Source organism: Micropterus dolomieu, linkage group LG19 (assembly GCF_021292245.1).
Source record: "Micropterus dolomieu isolate WLL.071019.BEF.003 ecotype Adirondacks linkage group LG19, ASM2129224v1, whole genome shotgun sequence".
NCBI classification, from domain to species: domain Eukaryota; kingdom Metazoa; phylum Chordata; class Actinopteri; order Centrarchiformes; family Centrarchidae; genus Micropterus; species Micropterus dolomieu.
In genome coordinates this window covers 23428528-23446614 of record NC_060168.1, presented here as the reverse complement: position 1 = coordinate 23446614, position 18087 = coordinate 23428528, and the positions used below count along the sequence as shown (strand labels likewise).

Genomic DNA, 18087 nt, shown 5'->3' with positions numbered 1-18087 from the left:
CACTTAAACAACACAATGTAACTCCAAGTCAATCACACTCCTGTGAAATCAAACTGTCCACTTAGGAAGCAACACTGATTGACAATCAATTTCACATGCTGTTGTGCAAATGGAATAGACAACAGGTGGAAATTATAGGCAATTAGTAAGACACCCCCAATAAAGGAGTGGTTCTGCAGTTGGTGACCACAGACCACTTCTCAGTTCCTATGCTTCCTGGCTGAGGTTTTGGTCACTTTTGAATGCTGGCTGTGCTTTCACTCTAGTGGTAGCATGAGACGGAGTCTACAACCCACACAAGTGGCTCAGGTAGTGCAGCTCATCCAGGATGGCACATCAATGCGAGCTGTGGCAAGAAGGTTTGCTGTGTCTGTCAGCGTAGTGTCCAGAGTATGGAGGCGCTACCAGGAGACAGGCCAGTACATCAGGAGACATGGAGGAGGCCGTAGGAGGGCAACAACCCAGCAGCAGGACCGCTACCTCCGCCTTTGTGCAAGGAGGAGCAGGAGGAGCACTGCCAGAGCCCTTCAAAATGACCTCCAGCAGGCCACAAATGTGCATGTGTCTGCTCAAACGGTCAGAACCAGACTCCATGAGGGTGGTATGAGGGCCCGACGTCCACAGGTGGGGGTTGTGCTTACACCACAACACCGTGCAGGACGTTTGGCAATTGCCAGAGAACACCAAGATTGGCAAATTCGCCACTGGTGCCCTGTGCTCTTCACAGATGAAAGCAGGTTCACACTGAGCACATGTGACAGAAGTGACAGAGTCTGGAGACGCCATGGAGAACGTTCTGCTGCCTGCAACATCCTCCAGCATGACCAGTTTGGCGGTGGGTCAGTAATGGTGTGGGGTGGCATTTCTTTGGGGGGCCGCACAGCCCTCCATGTGCTCGCCAGAGGTAGCCTGACTGCCATTAGGTACCAAGATGAGATCCTCAGACCCCTTGTGAGACCATATGCTGGTGCAGTTGGCCCTGGGTTCCTCCTAATGCAAGACAATGCTAGACCTCATGTGGCTGGAGTGAGTCAGCAGTTCCTGCAAGAGGAAGGCATTGATGCTATGGACTGGCCCGCCCGTTCCCCAGACCTGAATCCAATTGAGCACATCTGGGACATCATGTCTCGCTCCATCCACCGACGCCACGTTGCACCACAGACTGTCCAGGAGTTGGCGGATGCTTTAGTCCAGGTCTGGGAGGAGATCCCTCAGGAGACCATCTGCCACCTCATCAGGAGCATGCCCAGGCGTTGTAGGGAGGTCATACAGGCACGTGGAGGCCACACACACTACTGAGCCTCATTTGGACTTGTTTTAAGGACATTACATCACAGTTGGATCAGCCTGTAGTGTGGTTTTCCGCTTGGATTTTGAGTGTGACTCCAAATCCAGACCTCCATGGGTTGATAAATTTGATTTCCATTGATAATTTTTGTGTGATTTTGTTGTCCGCACATTCAACTATGTAAAGAAAGGAGTTTTTAATGAGATTATTTCATTCATTCAGATCTAGGATTTGTTATTTTAGTGTTCCCTTTATTTTTTTGAGCAGTGTATTTAATGAGAAACAAAATTATAAAGAAGAGATGCTCTGTAGGACTTTATGCAGGATGTAATTTCAACCAAATGAGAAAGAGAGTTTAGTTATGACCTGTATATCTCAGAGATGGGAGTAAGTCACACATGTCCAAGTCACAAGCAAGTCTCAAATCTTAACCTTCAAGTCTCAAGCAAGTCCCAAGTTATTGTGATGAAAGTCAAGCAAGTCACAAGTCAAGTCATATGAAATTCTTAGGAATTCAGTTTATGTTTAAGAGAAGTGGTAATTCAACTGTATGATCATTTTGGAAGATGTAGTGAGTGTTCTAACTATATTGAAATATACACAAAGGTGTTTCTATTATTTAGCCTACTATTGGCTTCACTGATGATTGAAATGGGGTAGAAAAATAAAGTAATAGAAACATGTGTCAGTAACGGTAAGCTCTTACCATTCCAGAAAATTTGTTTTAAACGCCTATTCAAGGCACATCCAAAATGAATTGAATGCAGTTCTTGAACCATTTAGAGTAATTGCATGGTTTGGGGCTTCTCTGAAAGATAACACTCTGAAGTGTCTAACCCATAAGTCAGAATCACTGTAAGTGCTACTGGAATTGATTAATATATGTTTAAACACACATTTTCCCTTGAAAAAGTTTGCTAACAAATGCATTGAGACAACTACAGCAGTCCAATTTTATACCAATACCATGAGAAAGATTTTTCTGAAGCTTAGTTTTAGCGTATTTTTTTCAAAAACAGCACTGCCCCTTTGTGACAAGGGGCTACTACTGCACCACGCATATATTGACGCAGATATGTTTTTTTTGCTGGTAGATCATGAACTTCCTACTTAAAGCTTTTCAGAATTTTACTGGCAACAATTGGTTGCAATTGGCTCGGTCTACCCACGAAATAAAAGGGGCTGGCCCTTCCTTGCAGTGCGGGCTCTCGTTGGCTATTGTAGGCTGTGAAGGGGGCATGTGACCTCCTGTTGGGTCGAATTAGCTGTCAGTTAAAAGGTCAGAGTTCAGCGGCTAATTTGTCTTGGGCGGCACGGTGGTCCAGTGGATAGCACGTGGCCTCACAGCAAGAAGGTTGTGGGTTCAAACCCTGGTTGCCCCAGCCTTTCTGTGTGGAGTTTGCATGTTCTCCCCCGTGTCTGCGTCCAAAGACATGCGGACTAGGTTGATTGGTGACCCTAAATTGTAGTGTGACTGGTTGTTTGTCTATGTGTGGCCCTGTGATGGATTGGTGACCTGTCCAGGGTGTACCCCGCCTTTCGCCCAATGTCAGCTGGGATTGGCTCCAGCCCCGCGACCCTGTTTGCAGGATAAGCGGTTGTCGATGGATGGATGGAAGTGTCAAGTCTTCAAATTTGCGACTTGAGTCGAGTCTGGTTCAAAATTGACCTCTTGAACTTTGGGAGGATGAAGATTAGATGACTGTCTCATTGAGTAGGAGTAACTATGTCAGTTAGTTCCACAACAAGGCCTGATTTTTAATCTTATCTTAAGTACATATTTGGAAAACATTTATATCATATTGTAAGATGTTACAATTCCATATATATAATAACCAGATGGGAATGTGTGGTTTTGGCCAATCCAGTGGGGCTCCCTCACAATAATGCAAAATACAACACATCCCATATTGTCATTAAGCAGTCCTGATAATGCCTTTGCAACATTATCCACAATGGCCCCATAAAACCACAGATATTAAAGGCAGAATGACTGTGGTATAATGGTATAGAGAAATCATCTCAGAAAATATTATCATATCACCTAATCCTATTTAGATGCTTTGTAAGGTCTAATGTATTCAAATATGAAATAATACATTTACACCACATCTTGGCATAAATTGCAGTGACATTTTATGGATGCTATAAGGGGGACTGGACTTGTGGTCATAGAGGCAATAGCCCCTTTGTATGTAAGAAAATTGTCCTTCTTTCAGAACAAAATGGAAAGATTAACCCAACTACCATGAATCACCAATAGTGGCACACAGAGGACAGTATTGTAGCTGTTAAGTAATAATGACAATTAAGCTCGTGAAGACTTTTCGTCCCTTCATCCTTGATTTCATACCCCATTTTGTGAAGGTTTAACGATATGATTACCAGATGATTGATGCACAAACACTTCCTAATAATAAATCTCCTTATATGCATGTGTGTCCAGGCATGTGAGTGTATGTTCGAACATGTACATATGTAACAGGCAGAGCCTGACACAGACCTCTTGAACTGGAACTAGTAGCTGGAAGATGCAGAGGTCATCTGGTAATTAAATGGTTATGACCCCTTAAACACAAGGTGGGAGGATAGGAGATGCAGTACATGATAGAAAAAGAAGAGAGAGAGAGAGGGACAACTATAAATGCTTATAGTTCAGTAGATAGAGCAGGTAAAGAGAGATTAAGAAAAGATACAGCGATTAGGGTGAGTCAAGCTCAGAGGAGGACAGGGTCCGTCACCTCTTTGGCCTGGCATATTGAAGACAGCAGCACTGTGTTACGTGTTCGCAGAGGTCACTCCTCCAATTATACATTAAGTCATCACATAAGTGCACGCCCGCATGCATACATACACCTCCTTTAATTCTTCCCCTCCCTTCCTTCCTTCCTTCCTGATGAAACGTAAATGTAAATCAGCTTTGCTCTGGTGTTAAGAGGTATTAAAGATGACATTAAGGAAGAATATTCACTTCATCTTTGTTGTTACACAATATCTGGCCGAGTGGTGCATTGGTGTCAGAGCCCATGTGTGAGGACAGAGATAAGTCATAGATATTGCACACTCCTGCATCGATAAATAAAACATGCACCCAGCTGGCTGGTGATTGGTCGGCTTGCAGCATTTCTGAGATGCTTATATCTGTTACAACAGCAGTGCTTACTAATACACTTACTGGGGTTTGGAGGAAACAGCGTGCAGCTCTTGCAGTGGATGATCTCCTTGACAACTGGTACATCCTGGGAGAGGGGCGGGGGCGCCAGGCCCAGGCTGGGCATCAAGGGATTTATGGGGGCAATGCCAGTCATCAGCCCGAGACTGGGGTCAAAATCTGAAGTCAGGAGAGAAACATGGATGAGAATACATAGCAAGTAACACAGCCGCTAGATGGGGAAGCAATGACACAGTGCACACACATTAGGGATTAGCTTCGGTTTCCTAAATGCTATTCAGTCACCGCTAACCTTTACTGTGGCATCATTTGAGCACATGTTGACTGTTTCATGTTCCACTTTACATAGTGTACTTCCTCCATGAACACAGAGCAACACTTCTGTCAACAGTGGTGACACATAAGCAGTTTATAAATAACTGAATATGTCAGCCACTCATGAATAAATCATCTAATGAAAAACATGAATATTTAAACTATTTTTACTTAGTCTCTTGTCTTTTTTGCATTCTCTCTCACTTTCCTGGTTACTTTCTTTCTTTCTTGAAATCTCTCACTTTCTCTCGCACACACACTCATAAACCACACACACATGCTCTGGCTTGATCTCCATCTCCCCCTCTCCTCCTCTTTACTCTTTGAATGATGACCTGTAAGATTACAAAGAAATTTCAGAAAACACAGACGCTTTATTCACAGGTACCGATTTAGACTGCACCAGGGCACACAGCAACACACACACACACACACACACACACACTTGCAGCTTGTTTGAAATGGAAATGCATTGCCCTCTCCCCGTGAGTCTCCACTGCACCTGCAGCAGACAGCAGCAAAGAAAGGAGGCCATTGTGTGGATGTATGTGTATGCAATGTCGTGCACACCAAGTCTCCATCCCCATGTGTGACAAAAACTTGACTGAGACAAAACTGAAATGAAAGCACAACAAAACACTGATGCAATGTTCGCTCAAGAGGACTGACATGGAGTTTTATTTTTCTTTCTGGATGAGTCAACAGAGAAAAAGAAATCTGGTTTGATGAGGTATAATGCAGTAGAGTAATGGGAGGGATGAAAAGTTATCAGTGACACGATGCTGCTGAACTAAACACAATAACGATAAACAGCTGTGATATTGTGGTGGTTTGGTTCTCCTGTTGATGACCCCGACATCCATCTTTAGCCAGGTGGCAGAGGGAGAGGAGGCAGGTGATAATGAAAACACTGCTAGGTTGCCAGAACGATGAATGACTTCTTCTGGTGAGGTGGAGGAAAGGAAGATGGATAACACAGAGGGAGGGAAGTATGTGATGCAGGAGTGAAGCATAAAAAGAGTAACCGAGTCATAAAATCTGATCCAATTATTACTACAGCGCACCAGGATGTACTGTTTTCCATTAAAACCGTATCTCTGTATCTGTCTGGGGTGTTCACAGATGTCACTAATTGCATTCTTATCTGTATTTGTTGAGACAGAAAAACAATAGCTGGCTGCTGAATAGTAACATTGTTATGCAATGTATCCCTTTCACAATATCCATGTTTTGTTTGATTTTCTATGGCAGCCGCCTCTCATCTTTTAGAATCAGTGTTTAATCAGCACAAGGACGTACCATTACCAAGTGGTTAGACTTTTCAAGAGTCAGCAACAGTAAAATAACTAAACATAACAAAAATAAAAGAGATATTTGATGTATAGCACTTTACAACAACAGACCATTGCTCTCCCTATGTTTACCATTAACCGTCTCTATTTTAATTTAAATTAGGTTGCATTATTTTGAGACAAGACTGGGATTCTAAAAGTTACAGCAGTGTTTGTGTGACAATTATGTAGAAAAAAGCAATCTTTCGACTGACTAAAGAATACTGTACACTGAATAACACATTTGAATTAGGAGATATCGTGACTGTCTGAGGCTACATTCACACTGCAGTTGAGTCAGCAAATCTGGCTGAACATACCTACCATGACAAAAAGTCATTTGTATCATCCCTGTACTATTAATTGTTGGTCATTGCAGTTTGGCAGGGTTGGGAGTCAGCACTGAAGATAGCAATAGAAAGAAAAATTAAAGAAAAGCCTTAATTCAGTAAAAAGTTAAAGGTCATTTCCATCACAGTGTTTAAACCAAGTGACAGAAGAGTGGGCAAGAAAATGGACGTGGATGCTATTGTTACTCTGTACACGCATGACTTTTCACCATCACTGACAGTTCACACTGGTGGGGGATATGGGTTACAACCTGAATGAATATGAACAGCCGTCTAAATCTGAGAAACGAGCAGAATTTATAAACTGAGTATAAATGAAGATCTGTTGTAGTGATGTACTTATTCACAAGTACGCCGTGTCTACGTATGTAATTTATTCATTCAAATAATTATCAGTGATCTATTTCCTCTGTCTGTCAAAATGTGATCCTGCTTGTGTCAGTGTGCCAGGTTTTCTGTTACTTTTTGAACTTTCTGTACAAAGTATTGAATAAGACTGTGTCTGATCCAGGAAAACATAGAGATCAGACAAAAGTTTGTCTCCAGGGTTACATCCCAGCCTCACCTGCTTCTAGCAGTCTGAACTCAGGTCAGCACACTGCCTTCAACAGACATGATCTGACTGCTCAGGGCTGAGTTACTCCGTCTGTATGTGCTTCTCTCTACACCTGCACATTTCTGTATTGTTGTATTGTTGTTAATGTCTACTTTGTTTTTCTGTTTTGCTCCATTTGCTTTGCCATGGTAATCCTGTCCTACTCCAAACTGATATTCCCTTACATGTGCAGAAATGCAGAAAGAAATGTGTTGTTTTACAACTCAAATGTTAACTGAAGGCAAATTAAGTGAGTATTTAGAGTAAGAACTAATCTGATTGGGAGCTTTGTAGACTCACCTGAAATGAAGCCCTTGTGTGTTTGTGTTAATTATTTATTTTAGCATATCTATTCAAAATTATGAATTTTTTTTTACCCCTTAATCCATTAACAGAAATGTAAAAGTTCACTCATGTGTTAATGTGATAATTATAAACAAGACATGAGTATTATCAGTAAAATTGCACGCAAATTCAATTGGATTGGATTTCTTTGGTTGTTTTTCTTGTTTCTGAAGATAAAACCAAACACAGTGACTTCTTGTTGACACATTTCCAGCAGAGCTGATGTGGAGTTTAATAGAAAGACAAAAGATTCAGCAATATGAACCATCAAGCTAAATGTCCAAGAGTGAGGGCTTCTATCTTTTGCGGCAACAGTCAGCAATCACACAATCAAAATTCATAATAGAAGACAAAGAAATCCGCATTCCTCCCCGCAGAGTAGTCTCAGCTGAATGAAAGCCTTGAGACACTGCATTTGAGGCTTGACTCAAATTTTTTTCAGAAATAGAAAATGTTTTACTCTCTTCAGCAGCCTTTCTACCGTGCAATTTTGGACTGTTTCAATCCAAAGCTGACAAATGTGAAAGAAACATGGTGATGTTTTTGGTTGTCGATCAAAAAACGGTGCACTTAGATCAGACTGTGACAACTCCACCGATTTAGAGCTTTGGCGACCAAAGACGGGCTGCATCAAATTTCTGACAGTCTCAAGACCAAAATCCCACCATGTGACTGCTGCTGGGAATGATCAAAGCATTTTTGTAATGTGACAAAAAACACTTTTACATCATTCACCTGAAACAACAGTCCTATTTTTTTAATCCATCTACACGCAAACACTCCAACATTGTGTGCCTACAAGGCCTGTAAGAGCATGTGCAGAGACGTGTGTGATGAGATTTTATTTACCGTCTCTACTTCCAGGGGATTTTCAGCAACTGTCATCACTATGGCAACAATGGCGCTTCAGTCCGGAAGCCATGTTTCATCACTAACGGTGCAATGACCCAGTGTTTGAGTGGTTTCAGTGCAAAAGGGGTCTGTAGTGAGAGACTCCTCTGAGACCCAGAGATCATGAAAGTGCCCTTAAACAAAAACATCAAGAGAAACCTTCTAGTTCTCCGACCGCCCACACAAGGCCGCCAGTGTCTCTGTCTATCTCTGATCTTTTTTTTCTCTTGCGCGATGTTTTACTCGGAGTTAAAAAATAAAATAATTTTCTCTGTGTGCTCCTTCATGACATGCCACTGCTCTTAAGCATTTACACATACAATACGCCCTCATCCTGGTGCTTTATTTCTAATGTAAAATCCGTCCCAGAGGTTTATTAACTGTATTCCAGCCATTCTGTGTGTGAGAAGCACAGACATGAAATTTAATTTAAAAAATATAAATTTGACTACAACCTCCGGGCTATCGCTGTTATGCTCCCTTTTTCTCTGCCTTGACACAACACCTCCTCCCCTTTCTCCCTCCTCAAACTGTGATTTCCACAGTAATTGTTCACTCTCAGCAGAGTCAGCCATGGGTGGTGGTCAGGGGGACACGGTCAGCCGCTGTGAGGCATGCTGGGTAATATGGGTAATATTTTCTCATGAACAGACAGGCCCAAGTCTCCTGAAACTTGGCCTTTTACTCACCTTGCCAACTGTCCTCCCATATGCTTCTCCATATCCCTCCTAATGTCCACCAGATTGCTCTTAAAAAAATCCATCCATTTCTATTAACCATGAAGAAATTTTGTAGTCATTCATTTAATTTTCTCTATTGTGACAGACACAGATTTGTTCTGCATAGATTATATGTTAAACACTTTTATAAACCACAATTTCCAGCTTTTTGTTTTACACTACTCAATGTTGCCCCAACTTTACTGAATAGGACATTAACTTAGGTCAGTAAAATCTCTCACTGATCGCTGCATGTGTAACTAGTGTGTCCCAAGCAAACACAGCCGAGAGAACCGTGGGAGACTCTCCTCTGCCTGTGAGCCTTTTTGTTCATTCAAAAATACTAAACACTGACCTGCAAATGCTGTTCCTGTGTGTGAGGGCAGTGTACATGTGTCTGCATTTGTGTGAGAAACAGGGAGAAAGAGAGAGAGAGTGAATTCGTCCATATATCTTTAGCAGCTGCCTTGTGGCCTCTAGCCAATAACACTTACAGTATAAAGAGTCCAAACCAGCCAATCAATGCCATTACTGCTTTTAATAGTAACATCTATTTCTATGAGGAGTGTTTATCATAAATGCCTGTGTTGTTCTGTAAGTTAACAGGACTGCAATTTTGCAGTGAATGCTAATGTAGAGATCCATTGACTATTCATTATCATTTAAAAGGGCAGCTAGTGGTTACAGTCTTACAACTGCAGCGCCAGGATCTGTAAACATGAAATACACTTAATCCCCTCCAGCTGCTTCTGGCCTCTGATCTCCCTATGTTGTAGAGCAAGTGAGCATTGAATTTCCCACGTGGAGTCAAAATATGTACACTTTACAGTCCATTGTCCCATAAGTTAACAGGGATATTCTGAACAGCACTACACAATACAAAAGGGTATCTACAACCTTCAGAAAGCCACAATAAAAACCAGAGGCCTTTTTAATTATTTGTGGAATTTAATTGAAGGGTATGTTAAAAGACGAAATAAACAAGGCTGAAAAACCGGTCTGCTACTGATAGAGCATAACTAATTACAATGGTGATACCTATGAATGGGCTGTATGAGAAAACAAAAGACACCAAGAAAATAAGTGTTATGAGGCATGAAATCAAATTGGGTTTGGGTTTAAAGCTGACAGCATGCATACTGTATTTAAATATAATAAACCTTTTTTTTCCCTTAATAATCACAGTTTAATAGTCCTAACAACAAAAGTCACTTCCGTGTAGACAACTGGCAGTTGATTTAAAGATATATAAAAGATATAAAGATATATAAATCAGATATATAAAATCAGCAAATGTGTTTATTTCTGTTGTCATTTTCAGCTGTAACTTATATATATATATTATGTATGTATATAAACAATAAACTACCTATCGGATGTTTCTGCTGTTGCCCCCCCTGGTTCATTCATATGTAAAAGTCTGGCACTGCAGCTTTAAATAGCAGAACACTGTTTTGTACAATAAGGAACTAAGGAGGAGCCATGGACTCAGTTCAACATCAGAAGACTGAGGCTTGTTTTTTTAGTGCTGAAACAAATGTTAAAAAGTAGTTGTCCAATCTTTTAATCAACTTTAAAAAGTTATGTTTGTGGCTTGTGTGTATTTTTGACCATTAAGATACTAAATTGTTGGCAAGGTTGACCAGGACAGAGGAGTGCCACGTTGGAGCAGACAATGTGAGTTATGAGTCCTGAAGTGTCTTGAAAACTCTTGATAAAAAAAGTTAAATCATATCCATGAGATAAAGTGTCTCAGACATAGCTGCCAGAGTGAATAACTCATTCCATATTTAGAGATGAAGGTTTCTGTGTTTCTGTGATAATAAGTGGTAGCTTGTAAGGTTGTAAGGTCAGAGAGAAAGAGAGAGAGAGAGAGAGAGATGTGATCATATTTGACAGAGAGAGGGTAGAGATGGAGGAGAGACATTTTTCTGGCTATTCCATGGTATTCTGCTGTTATCACAGTGTGAGTATATGACTATGATATAAAAACCTCCATTCAACAAACCAATAATAACACTGTGCCACCTTACATACCTCCATTTACCAACCCTGATCATAAAGATAGATATCATATAATAACACAACTCAGAGGATAGAAGTTTACCTGTCATTCAAGAACATTAACGTTGAGGCTAGGCATCGTTGGAGAAACTAGAAAAGACTAAAGACTAAATTTTGAAATGGCTGAAACGAAAAAAATCCCACACGCTCCTTACACACCACCCACCAAAGCCACTCCCCCAAAACATATTTTCATTCGCAGTGAGTGCGGGCAGGTAGACATGCAGGTAAGCCAGCCAATCATTTCATTCGGTCCAAATGAAATCATTGTCTGGGCTTACAACAGTCCTGCGACAGCCACAGATTTTGTCGAGGGACTATTTTGTCAGCACAGCTTGACTCTGGGCATCCATCTATCTTACACAACCTCTGACTTAAAAGTAGAAGGAGTTTATACATATATTTTTGTGAGAAAAAGAAAAAAAAGAAAAAGAAAGAAAGAAAAGAAAAGAATGGTCATGATTTTGCATATTGTACAGTAACATGGTTGTTAAAAAGACATCTAGCTTAATTTTTCAGCTTTTATTCTACAATTTTGTAATACATCAATCAAAAATAAAATGAGGGTGAAACTAAGTTGAAACTAGGTGAGCCATACCACACAAATAAACTACAAATAAACTCATATTTAAAAATGGACAGAAGTTGTATTTGTTGCTTCAAGTTTTTAGCTTTATTTTAAAACCATCTTCAGGAGTGTAAATCATTGTTTTTGTTTAACCTTTTAGAAACTAAATTTAAATTTCTTGTTATAAATCTAAATCCTTATTTTATTACAGTCATCCATTTATTTTCCTGTGTTCATTTTTTTATCCTTCAATGTGTAGCATTTTGTAAAGTTTACTTTGACATGATCACTATACACAAAATCATCGATTATATTTCTGATATTTGAGATCACTGTTTATAGAAATGTGACAAATTAATGATGTATCTGCTATAAATCACTACTAGTGTGTAATATTCTCACATAATGGCAGCTGCTCTGGCATTGTTGGAGAACCTTCCAGATGTGGCATAATTGGTGAAATTGCAATTTTTATATTTCTAGATCTATTCATTGTTAACTGTAGAGATGCAAATGAGGCTCATTCACATGTACAGAGTTCTACAATGACTGAGATTTACACCTGGCTTTATGACTCTGACAAAAAGATGAACATCGTATACATGCTTCTGTCTTTGAGCATACAGGTTTTGTTGGGAATCTAGAATCAAGATGTTTTGGCATTTGCACCAGCTGTTTATCATCATCTTACAAAATAAGTGACAAATATGTTGAAAAGAAACTGTCAACAACGAAAGCGTCTCTGTGTGTGTGTGTGTGTGTGTGTGTGTGTGTGTGTGTGTGTGTGTGTGTTTCTTCCTTCAACGTTTTGCCACAATATCTAACCTTTTTGTTAGAGGCAACTCCCACCTTTTGGCAACTGACCAACCTCCACGCAAACACACACACACTTAATCTCCATGCTAAATTTCAGCCTCCTAGGATGAAAACTGTGGCTGCCAAATGGTGTGGAAAGTTTTTGTGGACTGACCGACTGACAGAGCGAGCTATAGAGCTGCTTGTCGCAGCTGAAAATAAGATGGTTATGTTCCAGAATGACAAATGACTCCTTGCAAAATGATAGAGTTTTGTAGTATTAAATCAAATTAAGGCACTTTTTCCTGCTGACAAAGTGATGACACTTTTGCTGAAACTCTTTATTCAGTCATATTATCTGTCCACACCAGTAATACTTTAATAATAACAATAATCATCTTTATTTATATAGCGCTTATCTGAAAAGTGCTTCACAGTCTGTTGGGGCAGCTGTCTGGACAGCACTGATTAAATAATGGAGGATGAATTGCTAAAGTTAAAGGAAATTTGTGACAATTTAGGAAATACACTTGTTTCTTTTCTTACCAGCAGTTAGATGAGAAGATCGATATCAATTCCATCTGCCTGTTCAGTATAGAAATAGGTCCATGTGACGGTGTACCGTCACTACGGTTGAGAATGTGCTGTGAGAGCCATACCAACGAGGTGTTTGGCGTTGCGGTCAAGAGTGACTGCTTTCACCCTTCGCTACAGTCCAACATTTGTTTAGCCTGGCTTAGAAAAAGGCTTTCAACAACCCCAAAGCTCTCAAATGTACATGTACATTGTGGAATTTACATATATAGAAAGAGAAATAGACACATTGCAACATAATGACACACAGTTTTGTAGGTATTTACTTCACCCACTGGTTGCGTGCCACTGGTGCACAGCCATGGTACACCCACACCGGTAATTATTGGACTGGTTAGATGTTTTCTCAGGACTGTGTGGGTGCTTGATCCCCCATCCCCCTCACTCTTGTGTAAGCTTTGTTGCACCTGCCAGGGTCGGACAAGTTACAATTTTATTCATTCTTATTGGTACTCAAAGTCACGTGACCTTTTACAGTTAAACTTGTGGAGAAATTTAATTATGGATATACTTGTTTCTAAATTACCTCAAAACCAATACCAGTATATTAAGCATTAAGCTAATATTGGCTGATACATCAGCGTGACTCTCAACAAATCATGTGTCCACTTGAATCCTAGAAAACAAGACCCAACCATGAATCCGAGTCGAGTCTGGACAAATTTAAAGTTTAATTGGGTCAGGTAGGATCCTGTTGCACTGCCACAGATCTCACGTCATCATAAGACAGAGAGTGCGAACTGTGAAGTACAGGACAAATTAATTTGTGTTTCCACCAAAAGTACCCCGGACTCTTAGTCCCAGGAACTACATTTCAAGGGACTGAAATGTTCCTTCAGCCCATTGTCGTGTGCGTTTATTCAATGCTTCATTCATAGCTTTTTTATTGCATTATTTATTATTTATGTTTTTGATGTTTTAATGCCCGACTTTTTATTTGGAGAGGACCTCAGTGGTAATTCAGCACCCACTAGAAACCTCTTGAACTGTTGGGACTGGAACTGATGGACAAAACACCTAAACTACAAACAAACTGAGCACCTAAACTGACTAACTAAAGTTAGCACCTTAGCTCGCAGCACTCACATCATGTGTCCACGTGATCATCGGAGGAACATGATTTTTAATGTGCTTCATTACTTGTTGCAATCAGCCGGTCCATTTGTTTTGGAGACGAGGAGACCTACTTCGTCTCCTTGTAGAAACCCCCTAAATGTTGAGAGCTTAAAGCAAAAACTTCGGACCCAGTATTTAGCTCAACTCCATGAGCTGTTAGTTGTAAACACACCGCAGGACTACCACCACACCAGCTGCTTTTTCCAAGCTATAATGCTGACGTACAATCTCAGGGTTCTCAGTGTTGATCATGATTTATAGGTTTGCAAATATGGTCATTGAATCAACGGTGGAAAAGAGACAAGCAGTAGAAGCAAAGCAGATTCAAAATGCGAAAAATGCTAAACTTAAAGCGAGTAGCCTCTACTCTGAAGCAGAGCAAAATAAAGTCCCTGAAACTTGATTTATACCCTGAGTTTCTCCAAAGGTTCCTAGTCCCTGGGTAAAGTTACTGCAGTGGAAACATGGCTTTACATTCACTTTTTTAAAATTACTTTTCAACAGTTGCTGCTCCTTAATTGGTTAGGCATCATGCTACTGCTAGCGTTGGTCTTCTTTCTCTTTTTCGGGCTATATGGTTTAGCTCAGATCTCTTTTGAAACAGGTTTTTCAAAACTTTTTGTCAGGTTCAGGAACGCTTTCCAGTTCCAGTTCCAGCCTGTTTCGGATCGGGTCCAAAATTATGGATCAATGAGAACCTCCATCTTTGATGAAATGATGCTAGCTTACTAACTAACTAACTAAAAGGATACATGTCAACATAACATTTTGGAGCTGTATTTTGTCTCTTTTTTGGCTTTGAGTCTGTGTACTAAGCTAAACTAAACTGGGGGTGGAACATATCACCGCCCAGAAGTGAGACTAGGGAGAGATAATAATCTTCTCCTTTACGCCCACATATGATAACAAACAAGTTGGAGTATTCATTTAAAAATGATGAACAACATAGAACATAACAACACATAAATCTCACACACACTGTTCAGTTTCACTAGCTTAGATTCAAAATAGAGCAGTACAAGAAGGCATGGATTTGCTAGGGCTCTAAAGGAGCCCCCCAGGAGATTTGGGGTGCCAGTTAGCTCACCGCTAGAGTGCATGTTGTGACAGTTTGACTTACGGGTGTTTTTTGGGGTGCCACCCAGGTTTCTCTCCTGGTCTGTAAGATATTTTAAGTTTAATGCAGAATTATATGTTTTAACCCACCAAATGTCAGAAAGGGTACATATATTATACTATGGACCCTCACATTTTGTAAACGTGCTATATAAATAAACTTTGACCTTGACATTGAATGCAATACCAATGAACAATAATGAAAACCACAACTCAACTCTAAAATGCAACAAAGGCAACTTGCATTAACAAAAGTGTACCACGTTAACAAAACAATACTCAAATTCAATTCAATCAGTTCAAAAAGCAGTGCAGTTCAAATCAGTTCAAACAGCAGTTCATAAGTCCATCGTCCTCAGTGGCAAACAAAAGGTGGCACATCAAATAACAAAAATTGATCCTTTCCTCAAAAATAAATGTTCATCTAGTACAAAAACATAGCCACACTGCTCAGAAATAGAAGGGGGAAGGGGAAAAAAAGTTTTTTGGGCACTTACGACCTTGCCTGACTGTTATTGGGATCTGAACCAGTTTGATGGCGATGGATTTGGTATTTTGGGTGCCCCCTTCTCCGACACACACACCAACTTTCCGCGCTTTCGTTAACTGGGCAGACTCCGTGTTGGCGCCAGCGCTGAACGAATCTGAGGTCTGCCTACAGAGTGAGTATGAATGGTTTGTATGAATAGGCGGTGTTCATGGGTGGTGCAGCCTGAGAGGTGCAGGTTGTCACACTGTCCCATGTACAAAGGCACAAAGGGAGTCCTTTCGCGGCAGCCTGGGTTCGAGTCTGGCCTGCATGCCATCCCCTCCCTCTCTCCCACATATCCTGTCTCTCTTACCTGTCAGAACAAACAGACTGGAAATTTGACCATGCATCTTTTGGCGCAGTCTACTGAACATATGGATAATGGACGGAGTTCAGCAAATGTCAGGTTCACTGCTAGAAGGCGTCCTTCCAGCTGCCTGTTTAAGTGCAAACAGAACAGGGAGTCATAACTCAGACTGCACTTAGCAGTCAACTTTGATGGACCTGAGATTCCTTATCATAAATGGTTAAAGGAAGGGACAGACAGAGATGGTAGGAGTACTTCATACAGAATTATTTCAGTCTGCCTGACGAAGTGTCTGTCCGCCTGTCTGCAAATGGATAATCCTGAGCTTCAGTGAGGCAAAAGTACCTCACTTATTTCCTTATGAGCTTGGAGATTATAGAATAGAGTTTTGTTCTGAGCGCAGATATCTATCATGTTAAAAAGAGAAGAACCAATGCTCCCACAAAATGGCTGATAGCACAAACGATTAAGGATTCAACAGTTTAAACTAATGGTGTTTAAAGAGGAGCTTAATTCAGATTCTTAATATAAGTGATAGCACACAATCTAAACTTTAGATTTTAAGGATTAAGAGTGAGTTACAATACTGTACTCAGTCTGCAGAACAAGCCGGTTTATCACATGTAGCTACTTTTGGGAGTTTTTCAGTCTGACTGAGGGGGAGACTAAAACTGTGGAAGTGCTCAGCTCTCTAAAAACCAAATGAGCTGCGTGTACTGATGTGGCTGTGGGTTACAGTGGCTGACTCAGCTGTAATGAGATATTAATGAAGATGTTGGGTAATTTTGGCTGGCGATGGAGAGAGAGAGGGATGGCGGAAGAGGGTAGGAGAGAGGAAGGAAGTGGCAAAGGTAGGGAAGCACCAGCTGCTTTTACAGATAATCCATGAGGGGAGAAACAGCTGTCCTCTTCACCTGACTCTCCTCCCTCTCCATCTCCTTCTCCTCCCTTCTTTCCTTTCTACACCAACCTTCAGAAACTGCTTCAGCAAAATGACTTAAATGAAGATATATTACCACAACTAAGGCTCCATCCATTGTTTGCCACACGGATCCACCCACACACCTCTCCCTCTCAACACGTAGGCAAGAGTGTTTCCCTCCATCTCCATCCTGCTGGACAACTCCCCACTCAGTCGGCAATAATAATAATAATAATAATGATGGATTACATTTATATAGCGTTTTATAGAGGGGGACTACTCTGAACCACCACCGATGTTTATGATACTCTGAAAGAGTACAGGCAGAGGCTGTTCTGAATGCAAGAACAGTAAATGCCACAAATGAAATTCAAAAGGTGAACCGTGGCAAGGAAGGGCAGCAACTTCTACACGCATTTATCTTAAATATGCACTCATAGACAATCACATGCATGTATGTGAAGACACAGAAGAAATGCATGTGCCACACAAATAAGGGGGGGAAATCCCACCAAGGACAGAGGAAAAACTAACAGTTGGGGAGCAAAATAGTGGAGCCTAACATTATGTTGTAAAAGGAAAGTAGGATTGGTAGGGCTGAATGCAATGTTCTCAATGCAGAATACTTGACAATAAACTGCTATCTGAGGTTGTAACGACATTGGAAAGTAATAAACAAAGGGCACAGGTGCCCATGCTTCATTAATCCTTAAGCTCTTGGTTCTATAATATTTCTCCGGAGTTCCGAAAGTAATGATGAAGTGTTATAAGTCTGTGTGTGTGCTCTCTTAAGAGCATATCAATGACACAGGTCTCTGATTGGTTACATTTCTTCATTATGCTAATGAGTTGTGAAAAGAATAAACATGCAGAATCCACAAGCTTCAACCTCTCTGAATAGCGTTCTTTCATAACCTTTATCCTCATTAAGTCCAGTATTAGAAAAAACGGGAGATGGTGGCAGACCATTCATCAATCATAACACACTATAATGTCAGCTGGAAAGATCTGCAAAAAGGTCTGAGCTTTGTTTATTTGGCAAGTTCATATGTAACTGATCATCATTCTAG

The 18087-nt window shown here is 40.7% G+C and overlaps 1 protein-coding gene across 2 annotated transcripts in view; it reads right to left on the bottom strand.

Annotated features, from left to right (window-relative positions):
• Nucleotides 1–18087, bottom strand: part of LOC123957778 (ecto-NOX disulfide-thiol exchanger 2-like) — a 102341-nt gene that overhangs the window by 1264 nt on the left and 82990 nt on the right. For both annotated transcript variants that reach the window (XM_046030836.1, XM_046030837.1), the window contains exon 3: nucleotides 4464–4619. In XM_046030836.1, coding sequence (XP_045886792.1) covers nucleotides 4464–4619 — 156 coding nt within the window. The remainder of the gene's footprint in view (nucleotides 1–4463; nucleotides 4620–18087) is intronic.